Source organism: Semicossyphus pulcher, unplaced genomic scaffold, assembly GCF_022749685.1.
Source record: "Semicossyphus pulcher isolate SPU_LCO1_2020_fin unplaced genomic scaffold, fSemPul1.0.p SCAF_1, whole genome shotgun sequence".
Lineage (NCBI taxonomy): Eukaryota > Metazoa > Chordata > Actinopteri > Labriformes > Labridae > Semicossyphus > Semicossyphus pulcher.
In genome coordinates this window covers 17,429,601-17,453,713 of record NW_027211603.1, presented here as the reverse complement: position 1 = coordinate 17,453,713, position 24,113 = coordinate 17,429,601, and the positions used below count along the sequence as shown (strand labels likewise).

General features: G+C 41.8%; 1 protein-coding gene across 3 annotated transcripts; it reads right to left on the bottom strand.

Moving 5' to 3' along the window:
* Nucleotides 1-338: 338 nt before the first annotated feature.
* aldh1a2 (aldehyde dehydrogenase 1 family, member A2) lies at nt 339-22,696 on the bottom strand. Of its 3 annotated transcripts, none has more exons than XM_069677803.1 (13): nt 22,580-22,696; nt 14,809-14,913; nt 13,590-13,730; nt 13,078-13,207; nt 11,173-11,234; nt 10,374-10,502; nt 8,635-8,748; nt 4,662-4,764; nt 3,934-4,123; nt 3,628-3,787; nt 3,325-3,482; nt 1,464-1,538; nt 339-1,240 (listed from the first exon to the last, which is right to left on the bottom strand). In XM_069677803.1, the coding sequence occupies exons 1-13, from the start codon at nt 22,694-22,696 to the stop codon at nt 1,168-1,170; spliced, it is 1,557 nt and encodes a 518-aa protein (XP_069533904.1). In that variant the 3' UTR covers nt 339-1,167. The 3 variants fall into 3 exon arrangements, with proteins under 3 accessions (XP_069533904.1, XP_069533823.1, XP_069533993.1); XM_069677722.1 differs by having other exon boundaries at nt 3,628-3,792; nt 3,939-4,123; XM_069677892.1 differs by lacking the exon at nt 8,635-8,748 and having other exon boundaries at nt 3,628-3,792; nt 3,939-4,123.
* Between the last annotated feature and the right edge of the window lie 1,417 nt (nt 22,697-24,113).

Sequence of the window (24,113 nt, the reverse complement as noted above, 5' to 3'; positions counted from 1 at the left end):
TTTCTCGCTCGCTGTTGATCATTTTTTCCAAGATGTGAGGTTACTAGTTGCTTGGCTCTTAGGAAAAGGCGAAGTGATCTGGCGGTCTGCACGCCAGCAGCAGTGGGCGGGGTCTGTTTCTGCCTTAATTATGTATCTCAGTATTACTTTCATTGTTAAAATGCAACTTGTTTCCAAAGTGCACAAATGTTTTAATTAGTATTTATATCCTAACTCTTTGATGTAAGATGTATACACTAATATACTAGTCATGTATGAAACTATAAAGTGTAATGAAGTGAACACTCAGGGGAAACAGTTTCCAGTAAAAAAGTTTTTACTGAAAAAAATCTGGCCATTTTACAATTTTATAGCATATGATTGTATAAACATAAACATAGATGGACATCAATGAAAATCAGTTACATAATGTTTAAAACACATCTACTGCTCTCCTAGCAGGCGAGAGTAAAATGCTTTTAAGAGGTTAAATCTTCACGTTTACATCAGTCAAAGGTTGACATACAGTGTTTAGTCGTACAAGCTAAAATATAAACAAAGACAATTAGAGATCAATTTTAAATCTGAATTAACATTTCATCCATTCATATCAGTGGTTTTGAATGAGCTGACATGCTTGCATAAATTCTACCAAGACAATGACACATGAGGTTTTTGTCGATCGTTCCGCACAGTACAGAGAAGAAAACGCCTCCCGACACATGACAAGTTGCTAGTAAAGGGTTGATTGCAAGTGCGGCGACTGAGTCTCTGAGCATCCAGCATCTGGGGGGGGGCGAGGAGGATGAGGGTGTTGTGGGTGGGAGGAGGGGGGTTGTTATTGGGGTTTGCAGTCAGAACAGCCTCCCCTGTCGTATCTGTGAGTGCTTTAGTGTAGTTAGTGGAGGAGGTATACATTATACGGGGGGTAGTTCAGTAATAGTCAGTTAGACTAGAGACAGTCCACACACTGGAGAGAGCAGGACAGGGATTGGCTGACTGTCCGTGGCGAGCGATGCAGAGTTGATTGAGGATCTGGGAGGGCAGCGAGTGGTCACAGCCTGCAGTTACCATGACGATAACTAGTTTGGATGGTGGATGTGGTTTGCCATCGTGGACGGACCCCGAAAAGAGGCGGTGATGACGAGGAAGACGCTGCCTCCTCCCCCCAAAAAAAGTGTGGCTGCCTTAAGAGTTCTTGGCGACCATCTTCATCGTGATGGTCTTCACTTCTGAGTACTCCTTCAAGCCGCTTTCTCCCCTGCGGCAGACGACAGGAAGAACAAGAGGTTACAATGCTGCTCATTTTGTTTAAACTATCATGCTGACAGAAGTGTTGAAATATAGTGTATACAAAGCAGAAATATCGCCATATCCTCTTAGATAAAGATTTAAATGATGTTAAGCAATTTTAAAAGTAGGTTTTCAAAACACTAAGTCAGCATCCGTCATATTCAGCGGGCAGGAAACCAAGTCATACTCACAATTCACGTCCGTTGCCAGACATTTTATATCCTCCAAATGGACACTGTGTGCTCAGAGCGTTGAAGCAGTTTATCCTGGGAAATACACAAAACATTGATCACTCTCCTGCCTTTGACTCCTGTGGTTTGCCGTTTTAGAATGATGCATCATTTTGTCCAAAGCAGTAGTATTAAAGCTGCTTTCAGTAACACAGATGTCAAACGTTATTGCCTTCATCATTGCTATTTTTCAAACCCTCAAGATTTAACAACATAATCCCGTTTTTATTGAACAAACACAGCTGAAAACTGTCAGGTTGTATATTTCTGGATGTAATAAGTGCAGCAGCCTGGGAGGGAGGAAGTGAATGGATGCTAAGAAGATTCAAATTGAGGCAGAGTTGAAGTGGGAACATGGAGAGATTTTAGTTTAAAAAATGGGAAAATATCAGACTGAGTAGATCCTGAGGATGACTTAGTGTTAAGTGTAGGAATGGCCAGTTCACACACAGAAGGTTAAGGTTAAGCATGTACTTAAGTAACCTCTGACAGAGAGGCAAAGAGAGAGAGATATGAAAAAGATGAAAGAACTTCTGCTTTGAATTGAGATTCATTTTTTTACCCATTGAAGGATTAAAGGACTTAATCTTGGAAGCAAAAGCAAAAGCAAAGGAACCAAAAGCGAATTTCCCCACATTTTGGATTGAAGTATTAAAAGGACTTAATCCTTAAAATTTGGGGAAATTTGCTTTTGGTTCCTTTCTGAGAAAAAGATAAGAAGGTTTATATTGTCTGTGTGGTAAATATGAAGCTACCACCAGCGACCAGGTCGCTTAACTTAGAAACAGGAGGAAACAGCTAAACTGTCTTTGTCCACAGGTAACACATTTCTGCTTCCAACGCCTCTTAGGCTAATTAACAGACTATATCTTGTTTATTTAATCCTTACAAAACATTAAGGATAATAACAACATGTTGCGGTGCTACAAAGAGCTATGATGCATACATTAAGCTTGCTGGAGACTTGTTATCACAATGAGGATGTCAAGACACCAGGAGCAAAATTCTTTTAGATGGTTAGGATGTTTTGTATGATGGTTTACAGGACAAGCTAACAGATTAAATTTAGGCCTAAATATTAAATAATGGGATGAGGGGAGTTTTCAGGATGTCACCTTTATCACCTCAAGACACAGCTGGTTGTCTTCAGTCCATCCCAAATATCTTTACATAACATGAGTCAGTGATAGCGGTGTATAGGCGGTGAGGGATTTTTTTTGAGGGAGAAGGCAGGATTTTTGGAGGAGTTAAAAAGACGTTACAAAAGAGGTTAGGTCCGTATCAAAGTACCAAACAAAATCCTGAACAGAGGAGGAGAAGTGGGATGATGATGGGGCAGCATCAAGAATAAAGGACGAGGTAGAAAAATGTTTCCTCGGTTTATGGGGGATTGCAGTCAAGTATGACAAGAGGTCAAATATATTCTTGGCAGATGCTGTATGCTAACTATAATTCTATCCCTCCTCACAGACATCTGCAGGTAATTACAAAACAAACCAAACAATTCCAGGTGAACCCTAGAAGTAACATTTTATGACCATTTCATTTGTACAAATGATAAAATTAGGGTCTCAGTTTACATCTTAGATTTACAACCTGCGTGTTGTCTTTCACTGGCATATTGTTTTTGATATTTTTATGTCTGAGTCGAGGGGAAAAAAAGGAAAAAGAAAGGAAAACATTTTTCCTGCAGCCTGTGTAATGATAGTGAAGTGGCACGCTGCCAGTCTCCAGTTTGTGGATGCCAGAGGCTGAAATGGTTGATACTTCCCACATGAAAATATGACTGATTGCAGCTAAAGAAACAGCGGATGAAACTCACCAGACAGTGCCGGCCTGCATGGTGGTGGAGATGGTCATGGCTTTGTTGATGTCATTGGTGAACACAGCCGCAGCCAAACCATACTCTGTGTTGTTGGCTCTCTCTATCACTTCCTCGATGGTTTTGAACTTCATGATCTGCTGGACTGGGCCAAAAATCTGCAAACACGTCAAAATATAAAGTTGTTTTTTTCCCATTTAAATCTTCTCCTTCTGCTACATTATTTGTATACGCTATATTTCTATATGTTTAGATATGTCGAGGTTGGAGGTTTCAAATCCCTGCTGCTCTTTACAACTTTACCTCCTCTCTGGCGATGCGCATGTCGTCCCTCACATTAGAGAAAACAGTGGGCTCAATGAAGAACCCTTTTAAACCCAGAGCTTTGCCTCCACACTCCAGCTTGGCTCCTTCACTGATGCCGCTCTGGACGAACTCCAACACACGATTCTGCTGCTCCCGACTGATCTGTGGAAGTGGAGGACAGACTTTAAGAACTAGAGCCCAACACAGAGAAAACAAATACTACAAGACAGAGAACAATCGGACAGCGAAAGAAAAGCGGAGATTCGGTTAGTAAAGTTGTCACAAAGCTATAGATCTGTAAACCTCACCTGTGGACCCTGCTCGGTGGTGGGATCAAAGGGGCTGCCCAATATCCTCCTCTTGGCTCTCTCCACGCTCCTTCGAACAAACTCATCGTATATAGGCTCCTCCACATAGATGCGAGAGCCTGCCGTGCAGCACTGCCCTGCATTGAAAAACACGCCCTGGTGGGCCTGTTCCACAGCAAGATCCACTAGAGACAAGATGAATTATAAGTTAATCAACAGTTAGATAAAACTGCCATTTAAAAACTGCAGAATTAAATGTGAAGTATGAGTCATACAAAAACTTCAAGGGACGTCTGCAGTATATTGTTACAAAATTTGTCCCCATATTTACTGGAACTGTCCGGTACAAATCTGATACCTGACACCTGAGAGACAGGACCCTGCTGTTGTGCACGAAGGGTTAATGGACCCCTGTGATTTATGGGTCTCGGCTGAAGCACCCGACTGAGTCAGGGTCCATTCTCCTGATTTACAGGCCTGAGGGAGCCCCTCTCACGGCTGCTGAAAGCATTTGAGCGCCTCGGCACCCCCAGTTTGGTAAGCCACTTAGAAATGATATGAAACCCATCCATCCACAGGTTTTCAGAGCAACACAAAGCTTATGAGCATTTTAAGATTCTCTGTTCATGTTTGCTTATTCACAGATTAAAGGTCCTGAGAATGGGTTAACTAAACTAAAGAGAAATAGTGACCAACCACCTAAAACATGGCATTGAAACTTACAGTCAGCATCTGCAAAGATGATGTTAGGGTTCTTTCCTCCCAGCTCCAGCGTCACTCTCTTCAGGTTACTCTTCCCAGCTGCTTCTTGGATCAACTTGCCGACCTGCAAAGGAAACAGATCCTGGGTTTACTCACAGATGCAGACCCACAGCCAGATCAGTAAATCAGCTGGAGCCATTAAATAGCTTAAAGAGGTTGGTTAGCTCCAAACAGGGACTGCACCAGCTGAAACATGAGTTCTGCAAACACACAGAATGAATATCTATTACAGGTTTTTGGAGACAGCAGCAGGAAAATAAATGATGTTTGAGCCGGGAAACAGCATCTGATGTCTAATGAAGGGCAGGAAGGAGGAACCACAAGGTGTGTGGGTGGTGTCCTGTGGTCTGAGACGGGGAGGCCGGGGAGGGGGGGTCTGTTGAGTCAATATTGAGGACGACAAGGGATTTGCTGTGGTTTTTCATTATCCTCCCATAATCCTATTACTCCTTATCAGAAATGACAATATCACACACGAAAGAGGGGAATACATTTAGGGGAAGTCACTTAAGGGAGTAACATATTTAAGGTATTACAAGGCCGTGGACAGTACACAGGCAGTGCAGGTTTAACATCCTAAACTGTAAATTAGTGAAACTTTCAAAGACCATTTTACAACTCTCAGCCTTTTATTTACATTATTTTCACCAAAAAGTATTCTAATAGACTGTAATGAAGAACGGAAATCAATGGAAACCAATAGTTAAAAAACACTAAAATACATTTAAGTGGTTTTCAAATGAAAAGTTAGCAATGAAAAGTGTAAAGGATACGTTTTTATGCTAGCACATGCATAATCAGTGGTATTGTCAACTGTCCTGTAATTGACATGTCAGAAAATATGCTTATTTGCTTTTCTGCTAAGACCAGATGGAGTTGTTAAAGCCAAAAGCTAGTTAGCCTAGCTTAAAAAAAAGACTGAAAACTGTGTTGAATAGCTAGCATAGCTCTCTCCAAAATCAAACAGCAAGCAATGCGAAAGCTCACAAATAAAAGGCTTATATGTTTGTTAAATTGTCTCAAAAGTCAAAGTATGAAGTGAAAAGCTGCGTTTATGTGAGGCCTACCCAGGTAGTTAAAAAGTTGCTGGTTTAGCTTGATTTAGCTAGCTTTGGAGAGCAGCTAGCTGTTTCCCCTTGTGTTTCCAGTCTGTATGCTACACTTAGCTAAACGGCTGCTAGCTAACAAGTAAGCAAATGCAACCCACTTCCCAAATTGTCAAACTAATCCTCTAAGATTACTGGAATAAAGCGCTAATTTAATAAGATTTTACAATCATGTGAATGAAGACATAGAAGATATTATTTTCTGGTGTCGAGTCTCAGAAGTAGAATTAGCTCCTATAGCTGATATTTTTCCATGTCGTGACATACTGTTTTCACTCTAGATAACAAATAGATAAGAGGCCGGAGAAACCCAATACACCTCCCTCACAACCCTACACCCTGAACAAGTATTCATCTTCCTCTTACTCATACAGCCTGTTTTATTTTCCAAGAGAACTGACAGGATGAGGTGGAAAAATACCGTCTCAATGTCGAAGCAAAAAAAACCCCTCCTCCAGCATGGAAAAGACTCATCTTGTCTCACTATCTTCCCTTATGTCTAAGCTGCTTTAAGACACTAAGAAATGAAAGAAAACAAAGAAATAATACAGAATCAACTGCTGCTGTGCTGTGCTGGTACTGAATCTGTATAAAAACAACCCGATCCTTGGCTGGGCTTCTTGTTCCTGATGTGTTTTGTCTGTCTTTGATCAGAAACACAGAGAGGCTGACTAAGGGGAGGTTAGCGTGTGTTTATTCAGGGGCAAAGGAAACATGCTGGGCTGCAAGGATCCTCCGTGTGGAGTCACAGCCACATGTGAGTGAGTACCAACATGAGTTGTGGTCCTAAAATCCACCTGTACCTACACCACCACCTTCCTCCCTGTGAGGAGATGCTGCGGCTGCTAGCATCTCCCACCACCACTACAGTACAGTGACTCACTGTCTGGGCATCAGCAGCTTCGTAGAGCACTGGCTCATTCTCTCACTAATTGACTCCAGATCACATGAAACAACAGGAAAACTAGTAAAAAAAAAACTGGGCCACTCACAAAGGAAATGTTCAATCAAGACGAGATGATAAAACAAAGAAGTTGTTTGTGTAAGAAGGTGCATTTTGCAAGCTCGCATGCACACACTGATTGGATGTGTCAGAGAGAATGACAAAAGGAAAATGTTTGTTTTGTGTTTGTGCTGGAAAATCAAAAGAGACAATTTTAGAGCCATTTCTACTTAGGATGAATAGTTTCAAATAGCTCAGATTTTGTACTTTTAAATTTTCTAAAGACAGCTATGACAACAGTACTTGAATGACAGAATAATTTATCTGGACCAAAAGCAACCGCTTACGGCTCCAACTGTGATTAGTTCTGAACGGTCTGTAGCCTGTTTAGATGAAGTATTGGAGCCCTGAGAGTAGAGTAGCCTTTGTTCTTTTTTTTCATCGTGTTTTCTTTCTATGTTTTGTATCTTTGAATGAAAATGAAAGCAATTAAAAGGCAAAGAATTCAGATAATTTAAATTTATTTAACTGTATATTTAGGGGTTGAAATAGAGTGAGTTAAGAACACAACATAGAGTTCACAGTCATGCTAGGACATCATGCTACCATGGGCGCTTTTTGCTACGCCAGCATGCCCTTATGTTTACAGTAACACTCCTAACATGCTAATTTTAAGCAGGTATAATGTTAACAATTTCTAGTATTTAAGTTTAGGATGCTTACATTTAACAGCTTAAGATGGTTGGTATATTATGAACTTATGGGACCATCAAAACGAAAATGCCAACCTCATGGCTGCACGAGGGAAAAAGTCAGGTGGATACATCCTCTGGGGATCATAAATGTTGGCAAAACTTGTCCTGGTGATTTATCTAACAGTGTAGAGAAATTTTAGTCTTCAAGTAGGTGTAAATCAACAAATTTACCAATTGTCATTGCCCAGCGCAAGCATGGCAAACCTTCTACATTCACGTTTATTAGTAAGTGAATAATTTCATCACTTTTACTAGGACCTACCATTATAACATTAAAGTGATGGGGATATTGGAGCAAAAAGTAGTATACACATCTCCCTTAGTCTGATATTAATTTACCTTTGAAGAAAAATCTAATCTTTCCTTATTGTGTCTGTTTGGCTCCTAATCAGGGACAATGGTCTATGATGTCTTTACCTTTAAACAACACTGTGGTGGTTTTTTCCAACAACCACAGTCCAAACATTCCCATAAACCACAAGGCTAATCTGAATAATACATAAACCTGACTTATGTGCCAAAAGACAAATGTGAAATACAGCCTGTTCACATCTTAATATAAATTTAACATTAGGATTGCTGTAAATGGTTTTACAAGAGGGGTTGGTTTGCAGTTAGATATAACAGATGTTTATAAATGATCTGCAGAAAAGTTATGTGCTGTCTCTCTGTCTGCTCCCTGAGGAATGTGTAACGACTGCAACACCTCTGAGCACTCAGCACCTAACATGGTGTGTCCTGGATGATTTAGTTTCACATTAACTGCGCCAAAGTTCTGCAAAGCTGCATGGGTTTGTCCTGTGTGTGTGTCCTGATTGTACGTTCAATAAAAGGGGCTGTGAAGGTACAGTGATACAGCAGAGACAAGTTGTGCTTGTATAATCCTGACGGCTCAAATATGTGCATGTGTGATAGATAAAATCAGAACCCCCCTTCGTTAGAGGTAATGACAGGGCACTCAGCTGATGGAAGGCCCCATTTGTTTGTCATTTAGACTTTAATGCATGCACACAACATCCCCTAATCACCCTGCTCTTCTGCTCTGCACATGTTGGTCACTGGTGTCACTTGCTGACAAAAGCCAGCTGTAACCAGCTGTTGATCCGAGCCACTTCAGAAGACAAACGTACCTCAGTCGATCCTGTGAACGCCACTTTGTCTATGCCCATGTGTGAAGCGATCGCAGCTCCTGCCGTTGGCCCAAATCCTGGCAAAATATTGATGACTCCCGGTGGAAAGCCGGCCTGTCAAAACAATATGAGAGGAAACAAGCTTTAGCGGAGATGACAGCAGAGCCAAGCAAAACCACAGGCGGTGTGGGGGGAATCCGGACCCAACCCAACCTCCCTACCAGCAAAGAGCTGAGAGAACATCAAAAAGACGAAGGACACAGACAGATAGTCTCCACAACGAGGCGAGGCCAGAGAGGGCCGGTGGAAGACAGGGAGGATGTGGACACTGAGATTTGTACACTATGATAAGGTTTCTGCATGAACATGTGGTGCTGTGTTGTTCCTCATCTGTTTAACTTACTCATGTGTTTACCCCTGTTGTAACCGCTAACCTCGCTAACCCTGTTGTTTCTAACAATGACAATACAAAGCTCTGCTGCACTGATATCCCACTTGAGATTTGAGTTGATTTTATACTTCAATATATACTGTACTGAATGTGAAGTTATTGAGAAGTGACGCTTTTATCTGAGACCAATCAGCCATTCAGTTTCCATTAAAAGTCTCTGGTACTGACCAAGTAGCTCGGTTACATTTTTATGATAAGTATTGACATCACTGTTCAAATGCACTTAGCACTGAACACATCACGATCAGTCTGTTGCTGGTTTAAACTGTTAAATTCAGTTTTTAACTAAATATACTGTACACACTGTTAAAGTGTTAATGCCACATTAATACAATGTTGGAAAATTTGAAAAACAGCAAAAAAAAACCTTTAACAACTTGGGAGTGTTAACACACTGGTTCAAGGCGTTAGCCTTTGTGCAACCCTTTAGCTTGTCGTGCAATATATTTATGGGAGTTTTTACCAGGTCAGCACATCTTTCAGTATTTACCAAGACGTAACGCTGTGAGACCAGATACAAAAAATATGGATGAACCTTTCAACCTCTGACTAAGGGTCAAGTCGAAGGCTGACATGACTGAAGCTTTTTGTAAAAGCAATAACATTATGATTGTTTCTGTGATCCCTTAATACGCGTTTCAAAAAGAACTAACATGGTGAACACAGCTGAGCTTACCTCGGATATCTCAGTTAACTGTGAGGTAGTCCATCCTAAAGCTACTGAGGTCTGTAAGTTAAAGCTGGTCGATATAGTCAGTTCCCTCTAAATATTAGTTTTTACATTTACTTAATTTCTTTTCACCTCAGTCCCTTTGAAAACTGTCCACAGAGAAGTTTGTGGGCTATCTCAAGTAGCCAGCTCTAAGCTCTATAGACCTCTGTTGTTGTGTTGGTGTAGCAGCAAAAATCTCAACTATTTGGCTGATAAAATCAAGACTATGTGCACGGCTGCATACTGGAGTGAGTAAGTTATTAAACATGTTTTTCTGGTGATTTAGGTGAACTGGTCCTTTAACTAGAGCAAATATTGTGGCTGGATTACAGACTCTAAGAGATGCACCAAATAAACAACTGACACTTTGTTAAACATCTGTTTTTGTCGCCCTGCTGTTACACTAACATTTGAGTATCCAAATGAAGTGTTTGCCAAATTCTTAGTGAACACTGTGTTCTTGGCAGACCGAGACCTGAAAGTGATTCTGATCCAGTTATTGGAGTATTAGTGTTTGAATGCTGGCAAACTGCCTCATGAACACATCGTGGTTCATGAAGTGATACTGTTATTTACCTCCTTGACGAGAGCTGCGATGTAGAGGCAGGTGAGCGGAGTCTGCTCAGCAGGTTTCAGGACAACAGTGTTTCCACATGCGATCGCAGGACCCAGCTTCCATGCTGTCATCATCAGAGGGAAGTTCCACTGTGACACACACACACACACACGCACACACGCACGCACACAAAGACAGGAAAAGACATCATGCATCTGACTGACACACTGGGTGGTCACAAGTCAAGCTCAATAAGTCATCGCTCTTAAGTCACTTACTCTCATTTTCACTCTGTCTAAACATAGTCGAGTGAGAAAATGTTCTCGGCACTTGTACAGTATTTTCTCTTCCCACAGTATTCTGAGAAAGTCGGGAAATTGCAACACATGTGCAATAAACCCGTATCAGTGTACAACACACAGGCCTGTGTTATTTCTGCTTTACACAGGAGCCCATGGGGCTCAACGCACAACCACACGCTTTCTGCTCTCTTGCACAATCAGCTGTGTCTCTTTCTCCTTGATCTTTTCCTGCTTTCTCACCATTCTCCTTTCCTCGAACCCACCACGTTAAACCTCCCAGCACACTCCTCTGCCTCTCACTTCTCTATTACTCAAAAGTCGCTGGTACCGTTATTTCTGGGGCTTACCAGAAGGATTTATCCGAATAAACAATGACTGTCAGGGAATTACTGGAAAATGCAGAATGTAATTAAAAAACAGGCCAGACCAGCAACAAGTGACTTCTCTTGTAAACTCAGCCACAAACTGACTGTTTTCACCCATCATGCATGTCACTCATCAGAAGGGTTATACTCACAGGGATGATTTGTCCACAAACTCCAATGGGCTCATATCTGGTAAATGTCAGATACTCTCCATCTGCAGAGGGACACACACACACACACACAAAGAGAAAACAGGGTTATTTATGTATGAAGCTTGAAAAAAAAAGGCCTGAAACACATGAAAAATGTCACCACCTGATACCTCCTGTGTTGTTGACTCAACATGTTAATTTGTAAATGAATCCACACGCAACATTCCTGCTCTCTTTACCCCGGTGAGAGATTACATTTGGAGCCTCCAACAGCACAGGCATGTGTGTAGCTGTTTTAGGTCATGGAGATGGGTGTTTTGCTGGAAAGGTTCACTCATTCCTCTGACATTACTTAAGCAAAAAGGAGGTTCTTACTGAGGGTGTGCCATGCTTGTTCATTCTCCACAAAAAAAACAATTGATATTGAGAAATGTGTGTATAAATTTGTTACCACAGTCGTTGCTTAATGTTGCATTTGGACAAGACTGATGGTAGATAACAAGACAGATAATCATTTCAATGGGATACAGCTAAAGTATGATAAAGGACATGGAGCTGCAGATTCTCATATGTCAACCTTTTTGGATGTGGAGACTGTTATTGTTTGGAGAGCGAAACTATAAACCTGTAAGACATGAGGTTTTCAGGAGGATCGCGAGTATCTGTGAGGTTTGTTTGAAAGTATGACGCCTGTAAATGACTTATATTTCAATTTGGAACAAGCAATGTAAACTATACCAAGCTGTGTAGCCAAAGGTGCTCCACATAATGACACTCCCCTTTCATTCAACAATGTCTATGATACAAGTATAACAGTACAACATGCGAGACAGTTAGATGCTGAGGGGTTGCTCATAATAGACGCCCTGCACCTCATAACAGGTGAACAAACACTATTACTGACGTCCTTACATCACACAGGCTACAGGAATACCCCTGTTTATTTTCTCTCAAAGTCTACAAGAGAAATAAAGCTTAAAGCAAAGCCCTGGGCTGTCGGCCCGAGCTCACCGTGGTGGGTTTGGCAGCAGAGTACAAGAGAAGCTTTGAGAGGGACAATGCAGTGGTATCAGGAGGTTTCCCATGTCCTCTCTCTTATTCTATTCTCCTTTTTTCAGCTTCCTGTTGAAACAGACGGCCAACTTTCCCCTCTTCAAACCCCAAATTCAATCGCCTGAGGGGCGACACTGGTGGCAGCCTCCTCTGGACAATGAATGTTTGGTTTTATTGACTATTTGAGTGTAAGCATGTGTTTTCTTCAGAACCTTTTTTTTTCATTCAACTAACAACCCTACAGTTCTTACAGCAGCTGTTATAGATAGTTCTGTAAAACAAATGGATGAAACGATGATGTGTAAAGTAGTTAGCGGACTGTTTTAGTGTCTTCAGCTTATTTTTTTGATTTTAACAAACGTCCACAGCTTTACTGTCTTGGTTCACTCTCACCGCTCACTATTGTCATTTTCAGATGGTAAGTTATTGACCAGCTGGTGAACAAAGTGCAGCGTTTAAGAGACAGATATTTCCCTTAGGTGATGGTGACCAAAAAGGAGCTAAAAGGAGAGTGAATATCTGCCTTATGTCCAATTTGTGACTAGATACTTGACTCAAAATAAACACAAATGTAGTTCCCTTAATGCAGGGTGTCATAGCTTACAGTTTGGTAACTATTTCGCCATATCAACTTTAAAGGTGATGATAAAGGTCACAGTGCTGTGTTTAAAGTTCTTTTGAACTTTGAGGACAAGAAAGACTTTTTATTGCAGTACGTTAACACACAGAATTTGAAGCCTTAATAACCATAATCTGTGCATGAAACTATCTTCTGGTTTCCTTTCTTGAACCTACAGTCCTCACATCCATTCCTTTAAAACTCTGCTGTACTGCTTGGGAGGGGGATCTTACCCATAGGGATGGAGGTGCCGTGGATCTTGTCCGCATATCCAGCAAAGTACCTCAGAGTCTTTATGGTTCCTTGGAGGTCAACAAACAGGGTGGGCAGGAAAGGCTTCCCACTGTTCAGTGACTCAATAGTCTGAAGAGAGACGGGGGAGACGTTTGAGAAATATGTGATATAACCTTGTGATCCTTACATATACTGTTCCAGCTTTTACACTCTCCCATGGGTGAAATGTGACACTAACATAACATTAAACTACAAATACAGCCCCTAAGTTACAGTCATATGTTCTCTTTAAGGAAAAGCAAGTTCATTTGTATTTCTTAAACACGGGGGGAACTCAAAGTGATCTGCAAAAGGCATAACAATACATGAATAACAGAGAAATTAACTATGGTTATACTACAGTTTCATAACAGTTATTTTATAGTTGGAGTCATGTGGATGGGAGGACTCTGTGGGTAATATCATAAACTTTATAACTTAAGTTGAAATGTATTCACATTTATGAACTTACAGCTAGATAGACACTGTCTCTCTCCACCAGGTCAGCCAGTTTGGACAGCAGGCGACCCCTCTCTGATGCGTCCATCCTTCGCCACACAGAGCCCAGAGAGAAGGCGAGGCGAGCGGCCTGCACCGCTTTATCAACATCAGCCTGTGAGATAAGAGGGACACCCTTATTATCCAACCTGATCAAGTAAACATGAATATTTTCTGCAAAGTTCGGACTGGAGCAACAGTCAGTTCACCAAATCATATGATATTATCTTGCACTTCTGCTTTTCCTAATCATTTAAGCCAATAAGATTTGAGGCTGTTGTTAGAAGAAAAACTGAAGTTGTATTTCATTCTCCAAACCATCCAGAAGTAAAAAGTAACACATTTATTAAGTACTGTTTTAACACTAAACAGTACCTTATACTTGTACTCTGTCCCTAATCAGAAGAAATATTGTAATTTTTCCTCCACTACATTTATTCAACAGCTTTGATTACTGGTTACTTGTAAGACTCAGATTTTGCACACCAAACTTCAGCTCATTTTGTTAAATTATGCATTATTATTGACTAAACTAGCATTATGTGAAGTAGGCCTAAAATATGCACCACTTTACCAACTACATCATTAACATTAAAGTACTGCTTACATTATTAAAGCATGAAAAATAATCATCCAATAATGTATAGTGAGCGACGAGTTATAGTGAAATGGCACCCCCACAGGGTGCGCGTATCCCGTACTGCGTTCCCTTTAATGTTCTTCAGTTTAGATCTTCCTTCATAGCCGACAGCTTTTGCGTCTTTTAACCTTTATTGCTCCGGCGGATTGATATGATTAAAGATAGTCCACCAGATTCTGTTATTAGAGCCGCATCCCTAGCAACGGTCTGTTCTTCATAGCAACGGTCTGCCATAGAGAAATAGCAGACCTCAGAATGCTGTAATTAACCAATCAGAATCAAGTATTTAACACAACCGTGTAATAAGTGAATATAACAGTGACCGACCTTTTTGATAATGCAAACTTTGATAATTTAAGCATTGTTGCTAATGCCTCCATGCTTTAACTTTGAAGAACTTTCATTTTGCGTTGATTTTGGCAGCCCCTGTGGACAACCAGTTTCATAACTCCTCACAGTAACAACTGTATATTGTATGGTATTGATACTTTGATACAGCTGATTCTGTCATCGCTGAAACTTCAAAGAAATAGATTTTCTGCTGAGTATTTACCTTGTCTGCTTCCTGGACCTCACAGACCTGCTCTCCGGTCGCTGGGTTGTAGGTGGGAAAGACCTTCCCACTGACAGAGTCCTGCCACTCATTGTTGATGAAAATCTGCAGAAGAAATTTTAAAAAATTAAGTAATCAGATCCAATAAAGTAAGTAATGTACTTACTATGTCATAATTAAATACTCGAATGGATTTTTAAAATATTATTCCACATTATTTGCAAACCAACTGAACTTAACCATTCTTTACATTCTTTTTGTTTTACATATTTGCATTTTTAATTACTATCAGTACTTGTTGGTTGCGGTGGCATGCTTGTACTGGAGAGTGTTAAAGAGTAACAGCAGCATTCCCAGCTCCCTCAGACTCTTGTGTAAGGGATACGGGAGAATCTCTGGAAATCTGGACACAGATTCCTGCCTGTCCAGCATTGCTCTCTGGGGAGTCCTCCACCATCCAGACAAAGGGGGTGGGTGTGAGGGGGGGGTGTAGATAAATCCCTATCAGACACCAGACCCCCACCCACCCACCGACCCACCCCCAAGCACACAGACACACGTTTCACAACATCACTGCTCGTTTACGAGATCATAAAACACGTGCTGCGCTTGGTTCCTGTGATGCGTTAAAGCTAGTCTTCCATTAAACAACCGCCTGGCCTCTCCAAACACGACATGATCAACATCTTTTAAGACCAAAAAAAGAAAAAGAAATGTTTACAAAATCACAAAGCTAAGAAATATGTCACATGAAACACAATCAAACCCTTCATACACTGATTAAAAGAAGTGATGTGATTTGAAACTGTCAAAAAAAAGAAGAGCACCTTCCTGGCTGACATGTTTGGATCCATTAGGCCGACTCATCACACACTGTTTTTAATGGCTGTCAGTCTGCCTGATAGATTGAGTGCAGGGAGAACATCTGCTGGCACACATCTCCTTGAGTATACACATGTTCTTACCGGCCTTTTCTTTAGAGGAGTTCAGATTCTCTGAGAGCAAACCTGAGAGTAGAGTTCAAGTATCCCGCCGGCCTGAGCCTCCCTAAACTCCCCAACATGTTTACCCCTATAAACGCCGGGCTGTAAGTACTATTTAATTGGCTATAAACTGTTAGCCCTGTTTACTTTCGGGTTGGTATAAATTGCCAGGGAGTCTGAGAGTTGTTGGAGTCGCATCGCTCTGCCTGCCTCCTCCTCTTCATTCCCACGGCTCGCTGGCTCATAATGTGCATATGAATAACTCACATGCAGACATTTAAGGTGTTCTGTATCTCTTTGTACCAACCTACAGAACCATACGTTACACACTCACTCCTATACAGCTCCTACATACAGCTATACCCACACCACCCCCCCTCACACACACACACGGAGAAAGACAGGCCTGGAGTCCTCTCAGGCGCCTTCCATCAGAGGCCACCTTTAATCTGACGCTCATTAAGAGCACTTCATAAAATTGTCAGTAACGATAAGGAGCAGAGGGCCAGCTACAAAAACAGAAAGTCCTGTAGAGCACTGAATTAGTTTTCAAATTTATTGTAGGGGCCACTGAAGTGGGGCGCCCTAAATCAAGAGGAGCCCCCTGACAGCCCCGACAGTCCGAGCAGGAATGCAGACCGTGGGTAGCTTTCTGCGAGGCGTAACCCCGCTCACAAGGCGCTGCTGAAGGAGAACGGATGGAGCGGGAGAACAGTGGAGCGGGCCGCCACCTAAATCACGGCCAGAAAAGGACAACTGTCAGCCGCCGCTTGGCTCGGCCCTCTCTCTGGGCCTGAACTGGTGCTGGACTTTTGTCTCGTTCCATTGAGGGACTTGATTAAGATGACAGGGCTGAGTCACAAATCAACTCTGGAGGTTTCTTAAAATTGCTTTTAGGATCATTTAGAACACAAGAATGAAACAAAGTGCACATTTTGAAATGACTAATGGTGTTTTCTTTCCCATTCCCTGCGGGGTCGCTGCTATCGCTTCACATGAAGGTTTCATGTTTGCTAAAATCTGAGAACTTAAGAGTCAGCTCGGTGCCTGAAGACGGCAAACATGAGGCCATATTTAAATTTTATGTAAGAGTACAACTTTAAATTATGAAGGTTTAAACATTTTATACGTGTAAAACGTTTAAAAAAGCAATAAATCTGACTAAAAAAAGAAGCTGTGTGTGCTTACGTGCCGACTAACACGTAACGAGGAGGCCTGATGTGCATTACAGCTAAGCAGTTAGCACATAGGTCAAGACTTTCTGCATGGGCCACATTGCAGCTGCAAACATTTAGCAACTCCAACTCTTTTCTGCAAAAGCTGTCAGTCAGATCATCCACACAGAGCCAGAGACATCACGAGACGTAACGTACACAATGTTCATCAAGTCAGCTACAAATTGTAGCACGTTCGCTCATTTTTGATTTGATGCAGGTGTCTTAATCGCGATCAGCGCTCACACAGAGTTGTTCGTCTTACACCTAATAAAATATGTTAACTATGTTTTGCGTCATTTTTCCGTAAGAATTCATGTTTTAGGAGTGAAGTGTAATGGGAAGTTAGAAATGCCAAACAAATCTTGCAGCCAACAAAACATCTGTTTGGCTCTTTGCTTCTTCTCACAGCTCGGACACTAACGGCTGCAGGGACGTGTAATGCTACTCAGGCCTTTTTTTTTTTTTTTTAAACATGGGGGATAAAGGGAGGGGTGAGGACGAGAGGTGGGGTGGGTTGGTGTGAGAGGGGGGTTTTAGGGAAGGAGGGGGGTTATATGTGTGTGTGTTTATACACAACACGCCAAGATTCCACAGTCAGACAAATCCTAGCCGGGCACCTGCAACCGTCGTCTGCGCAGGAAGTTTCATATCCTCCCCTATCACAGGACCTCGGTTTCCTCTCTGGGTCTGGACGGGTTTCAAAAGTCTTATAATTACTACTGTTACAAGTGAGCGGAGAGCATGTGAAAGTGGAGACCAGCTGGTGGGTTTTTCTCCGACTCCTCTCCACATGTCTGACACCACGGAGCCTTCGTGTTTTTCCCTCACACACACACAATGCCACCCTGCGCTCCTGGGTTTGGCGAGGGCGACCTGGCTGTCACTGACTGGCAAACGTCTTTGTCTCGCCGGTGTGTGTGGGCAAGCCGCTCGAGAGTCTGACTCAGAAGTTATGTGAGAAACACTAATTTGACACCAGGCTGTAATTACGAACAACTTCTTCTTCACTTTTTCAGCAGATTCACTCATTTGATGGACTTTTTCCAGTAGTCAAAACCACAGCAGACTGAGCACGTCACTGCAGCAGACAGTTTGGACAAAGGCCTTTCTTATGCTTACAAAACATAATTATTTCTTAAACATATTTCGTCAAAGCTTAAAAGGGGATTTTCAGATTAATGCAACCGTTGGACAAAGTTTAAAGGCAGATTCTCATTCAGGAAATGCTTTTTTTAAGACTAATTTATCAAATTGGCATCCAAAATGTAGCCTCCAAAATGCCAGAAAACTTGTTGGCACTCGATGTAAATCTATCACCTTTCACGACACAAACATATGAGAACCTAATCTACAGTCTAGATGAAATGGAGGATCATGCAGACAAAGACTACATGCAGTTAGATTCTCATGAATCAACAATAAAATTGCCCTCTCCTCTCCCCGCCTGTGTTTTATTTTTCCTTTGAACATCTGAAGTTTGATGGGTTTCCTGTGTACTTAACCGTTCCTCTCCATCTCAGGTCAAGGGAATGTTTAAAGAACGGTAGTTTTTCTCTTGGGATCTGTGCACAAAGAGGAAGTAATTTTTAAGATCTGTGACGTTTTTCCACAGAAGAACAAACATCTCGAGAAGCACTTGTGTCTCTGCTGGCCGGAGGAACGGCCTCTGCTCTCTAACAGATTTATGAAGCCAAGTGTTTTTCATAATGACACCGTAAGGATTTACACGTTCCTTGTCAGGAGGAGTGAAGGTGTGGGAAGTTAACAGGGTAACCTCGCTGTCACTGCTCTTCCTTAAACAGTGATTAAGAGACAGGGGACATGATGTTGACGTGTCTGCTAAGATGGTAATTTACACTCGCTGCACAAGGAGGCATTTCACACCGACGGACACATTAATGGCGGTGCACACTTACCCTGTCACAATCAAAGAGTTTAGAGAGTATGTGCTCTCGTGTGCGAGCGGGGAGATTGTGTAAGCAAAGGAAGAGAAGAGGAGGAGGGTGGGAGAGTTCTCGCTGTGCTCGTTGTGATAAATCATTTAGTTGCACAGTATCCCCTAACTTTGGCTCTGTTTGATCTCCATCGCAGTAAGATGCTGGTTTTGAAGTGAAAAAGTCCAGAGCTGCAGGTCAGGCTCTGGCGAGGCAGGGCCACTAACCCACACAGTGAGAGCGGCTCATAATTTACACCCCGGTGGACAGCACCTAGCATCGGGGAGCCCCGAGCCTCCATCTGTGCTATCTCAATCAGTGACAGATTGATGGAGCCTCTTATTCATCCACACTGAGTGGATGTCTCTGCACAGACCGCTGTGCAAACACACGGGTCTGCTGCAGGCAGGTTCTGCACAGGTTCCTATGGAGAAAGTGCACAAATGCCACCATGAGCAAAGCAACAAAAGAAAATTTATAACTGCTGATTAGATAAAGAGATCTGTGACCTAAATCTGGTCCTTGTTAGTACTTTTCTCTTTCTCATTACCCTAAGAAAGAGTTAGGCTGCAGTAAAACCAGGTTAAGAAATTACATTTTGGACACACTTCTTATCATTTGACTTAACTGCAATCATTTTTTAAATCTTAACAGCACCTTTAGATCAAGTTCGCATAAAAGATTCTCTATTGTGTCTTTAAAAACGGCCAAATATCGTGCTGACCCTTCACTTGCATTTTTACAACACACACAGAAAAACATTTACGGACTGTTCCTTTAAAAAGCAGCAAAGTTATTTCCATTCTTGTAAAATCTGTCCCTCTAAGTGTCTGGTTTAACAACTCATTATCACCGAGCGGTGTGAAAAACCACAAAGGCCACGAGTATCACCGACTAAAAAGAGCTTTTACTAAACTATTCTTAAAACAGAGTCTCTCTTCTTCTCTTCCACAAGTGGAAAACATCAATAAATAGCTATCATGACCCTCTTATTTATGGCTTCCTCCGTGCTCCTATCAACCTTTAAACTGTTTCTGTCTTGTAACCCAGCTGTTGGAGCTGCAGAAATGTGGGGGCAGGGGAGAGGAAGGCCGAGACAAAGCCTCATTCCTCGTACTTTTAGCAACATGAGAATGAGAGTGCATGAAAACTACAGTTTCAGCTTAAAGGCAGGTATCAATAAAAAACTACAATCTTGTGACGATGCATACAACTGAGAAGCTTTACTGATACAATCAACATATCTTAGAGGGTGAGAAGTTCATGACTCGGTGAAGAGGACAAGGGGCAAACCTTGACTGTAATAACCTCTTTTATGCTTCCCTGATATAGAAGCCGACCTGTTAAGCAACGATAGTGTATCTGCCGTATCTCTGCTTCTAGGGTCGCTCAGATGTTACCTCTGAATTACAAAACAAAGACAAGTCACTGTGACTTAGTGCATTTTTATCTAAAAATTTTCATAATGCCTTTGTATCGCAAGAAAGTTGCATGTATGGGCGTCAAATGTGGAAGCTTGCAGCTCCATCCACACACACACACTCTCGCCCTGCAGGCCAGTGAGCGGTGCAGGCTGTTTCCTTGCAGTGAGCGGGGTGGAGAACAGGAACAGGGTGTGAGGAAAGCCCACGCCAGGGGTTCCCATAAATCAGGGCCCTTCTGCCCCCTATGTCCACCAAACCAACAGGGACTGGATGATCCAAATTCCTGGGGGTTAATTCACCACGTCGCTCCCTAAATGTCCTCCTGTACACCGTCGTGTCCTCCTCTTTAGCTAAAACACTCTGTGACACTGAAACACTGAGAGGGAAAGGAAAGCTTACAACGCGGCAGAGCTTTAACTGCATGTGCCGTCGTCTTTAACGACGCAGCAGTGGAGTGCCCTTTGCACCTAAAACACTGAAGTATGTGTTAACAATCACAATCATGAACACTATCATGAGTCTGTTCTCTATGAGATGTGCCCTTTAATCTCACAATCATAAGAACACTTGTTCTGCAGCTGTAAGAGCTTTTCAGCAGCAACACACAAACAGGAGCAGACTACATCCTGGCTGCTCAGAGGATGAAGCATTGCAGGAATCAGACATGATCTTTAACTACTCACTTAAACTTAGTCCAAAGTGTAAAATGTGTGCAAACATAAAAAGACAAACCTATCGAGGCCTTGCAGATTTGATTTTAAACAGGCAACAAAAACATTTGTATAAGAGCGTTTTAAGGATGAGTGAAGCTGACTTTAAGACTCACAAAGGAAGGCTCAAATTCTAATAAGAAAATAAGATAATGCATTTAAATGATGCAACAATGTATTTACTGCTATGTCGTTATACTGTGTATGTAAACAGGATTTCCAAACAAACTGTTTCCTCACCAGATGTTTTAATCAAACCATCTACGAGCAGATTTTTTTAGTCACATCCCAGAACTCAAATAAAGTTCTTTGTTCGACTCAAGCGGCTTTCTGCATCTATTCCTGCATCCCTTCTCTCCCCCCCACACACCTCTGACTGTGCAGAGATACAAATGGCTGTGTATTTAAGAGCTAATTCCATTTAATCACTAAACCAACTTACATTCATCAAGTAATGAGGCAATGCATGGTTTAAATCTCTGTCAATTCTTTGGATTTGACAAACTCGTGTTGTATGAATTACTGTAATTACTGATGTCACTGAAATAAAAGACTTTAAGAGCTGCAGGCGGAAAATCTGTGGGGCTGTTTTGTTTACACACAAACTCAGGCTTTGCCAAATATCCTTGTGAGCAATCTAACATTAATTAAATGAAGGCTTTTACCACTCACAAAAACACCACTGAATCAAACACTAAAAATTTGAAAGAAAAAATAAAAGAAATGTTCCAATTTGACAATATTTCAAATGTATAAGCATCACTTTAAATGTTCTCTTTAATTAAAAAGAATGTATTCATTGGCTTCCCCTGCAGTAACCTGAGGATGTTGGCCTGTGTGTGGACTGAGACTACAAAATGATAAACATGTTTAAAGTAACTAATGGTCACCTGACTAAGTGTTGTTTAATTTTAACACTTTCTTTAGTTTATTCCCCAAACCTGCTGAAACTATGACACGCCCTTATTAATGCGTTATTGCCCCCAAGTAAAACACGGTTATATTGATCTGCGCAAATATAACGGAAACTAATTATATGAAAAATCAGTTATTAGTCTGTTTCTTAATTTCACCCCTGTATACTGACTCTAAAAATAACTTTTCAAAATAACGTTAAATAAGACCTATACCACACACTTACACAAACACGCACACAAAGTATTAGCTATTAAATGTCCGTTATTAAATAATGTTACTTAGGGGTTATTGATCATTTAATGCCGAGCTACACTGAGCACGTGGACGCAGAAAAAAAACGCATCGGCACTTTAAAACGTGCAAGTTTATCTGAAGTTTGAAAGTTGAGTTCGCAGAAGTTTGTGAGCTCCAGCAGCTCCTCTCTGAGCTCCTCTCGCTCTGATACCGAAGCGTCAGCTGCTGACGCACAGAAAGTTTAGTTCACGGAAAGTTTTGGTTAAAGAGTCACGGACATCTACCGAGCAGGAGCGGGTTCGTTCCGCGTAAAGCTGTTCGGTGGTGTACGGAGCGGGTGGAGAAACAGACCTTGGTGTACTTGATCTCCGGGTTGGGCACCGGGGAGGGCATCAGCTGGAGGGATGCCATGAGAGCTGCGGGGTCGCTCTTCACCTCTCCGGGGATCTCGATCTTACTGGAAGTCATCGTGTCTCCTCGCGTCTCTCTGCTGCGCCTCTCTGCTGTTTTTTCTGCTGATTTCTGATCAGGACTTTGGGCTCCTTCCTGGGTTTATAGCCAGGTGTCAGCCGCGGTTCATTTTCATTGGGCAAAGAAAAGGGCTGTCCTTTTGAAAATTAAATTCACGCATTTACATAAACGACCTCAGCCAAGCGTGTTAAGGAGGAGAAACACATCCACCCCACCCACCTCCATCTCCCGGTACTCTCAGCTCTAACCGCTCTGAGTTTTACGCACACAAACATTAAACTGTGAGATGATCTAAACATGGTGCCATGGATCTCAAAAGTATGATAGGATGCCAATAATAATGATTATTGCTCATATAAAGCTTTAAGTATTAATTGAAAATATGTTGTATTGTTTTTAACGGGCTTAATGAAACAGACTTTAGCTCAACAAACATACCAGAGCCGAATTGTCCAATAAGGCCTACATGACATTTCATTATTTTTGGCAACATATCAGCACCATTTAGTAACTGTTTTGGACTTTTAATGATACCAAAGCATCTTCATCAGAGGTTTCTAAGTCTAAACAGTTGTAGATGTTGAAATTTGTTCCATTTTTGAGCACTTAAATGACTTTTCAGCCACGTTGGCAGAAGAATTCCTAACATTGGAAACAGAGGTTAACCCCAAAACGTCTCCAAAAATACAAATAAAGACATATTTAGTATATTAACTCGCATTCTTGCCCCATCATTAACCATTTCCTCTGTGACATAAAGGTGTCAAACCCCTTCCCTGGGCTCACTATATCACCCTGCAGTCTTGGTATTTGCCTAACACAACCTCCCCGCGGTCTGAGATGTTATGTAAATGCGGAGTAAAAAGGGATCGCTGCTACTTGCTGGGGTGTTGTTGGCACAGATTTGTCCTGCAGGTGATAATTCCTTCCAGCGCCTCCTTTAAAAACTCCCAATAAACATCCTCCCAATTATCTGAGAGAGCCTGTCTGAAAACTAAAGGGATTAAGGCAAATCCACGCAGGTATTAACACATCCACAACAACTGCGCGTCCTCCTCACACATTCATGAGGCCACTCAGGTAAGAGATTAAAGGATGAATAACAAGGCTATTTCACATCAGGGCTTTAAGATGGTCAGAAATGTGAAGTAGGGGATTAGTAGAAAAAGAAATGTTCTGTGGCGTAATGTCGTTTTTAAACTCAGGTTTATCTTTAAAGAATATAGTTTACATGTGAGATTTAGAACCTCCTGACAGGACAAAGAATGCGCAGACAGATGTAGGCCCATCATTTGCAAACCCCCGGAGGATGCTGTTTCTCCATCAGCACATCAGCCTTTCTTCACAGCATGGGCGACACTCTCCAAGTGTCTGTTTCACATCAAAGAGAACCGAAACGGTGACGTTGATTAAT

Excerpts from the sequence above, each read along its gene's own strand:
- aldh1a2 (XM_069677803.1), bottom strand. The coding sequence starts at position 22,696 with ATGACTTCCAGTAAGATCGAGATCCCCGGAGAGGTGAAGAGCGACCCC. Across the intron at positions 13,208-13,589 it reads GAGACAGTGTCTATCTAGCT|ACTATTGAGTCACTGAACAG; the intron begins GTAAGTTCATAA and ends GTCTCTCTTCAG. Across the intron at positions 3,483-3,627 it reads TGCGCATCGCCAGAGAGGAG|ATTTTTGGCCCAGTCCAGCA; the intron begins GTAAAGTTGTAA and ends ACGTGTTTGCAG.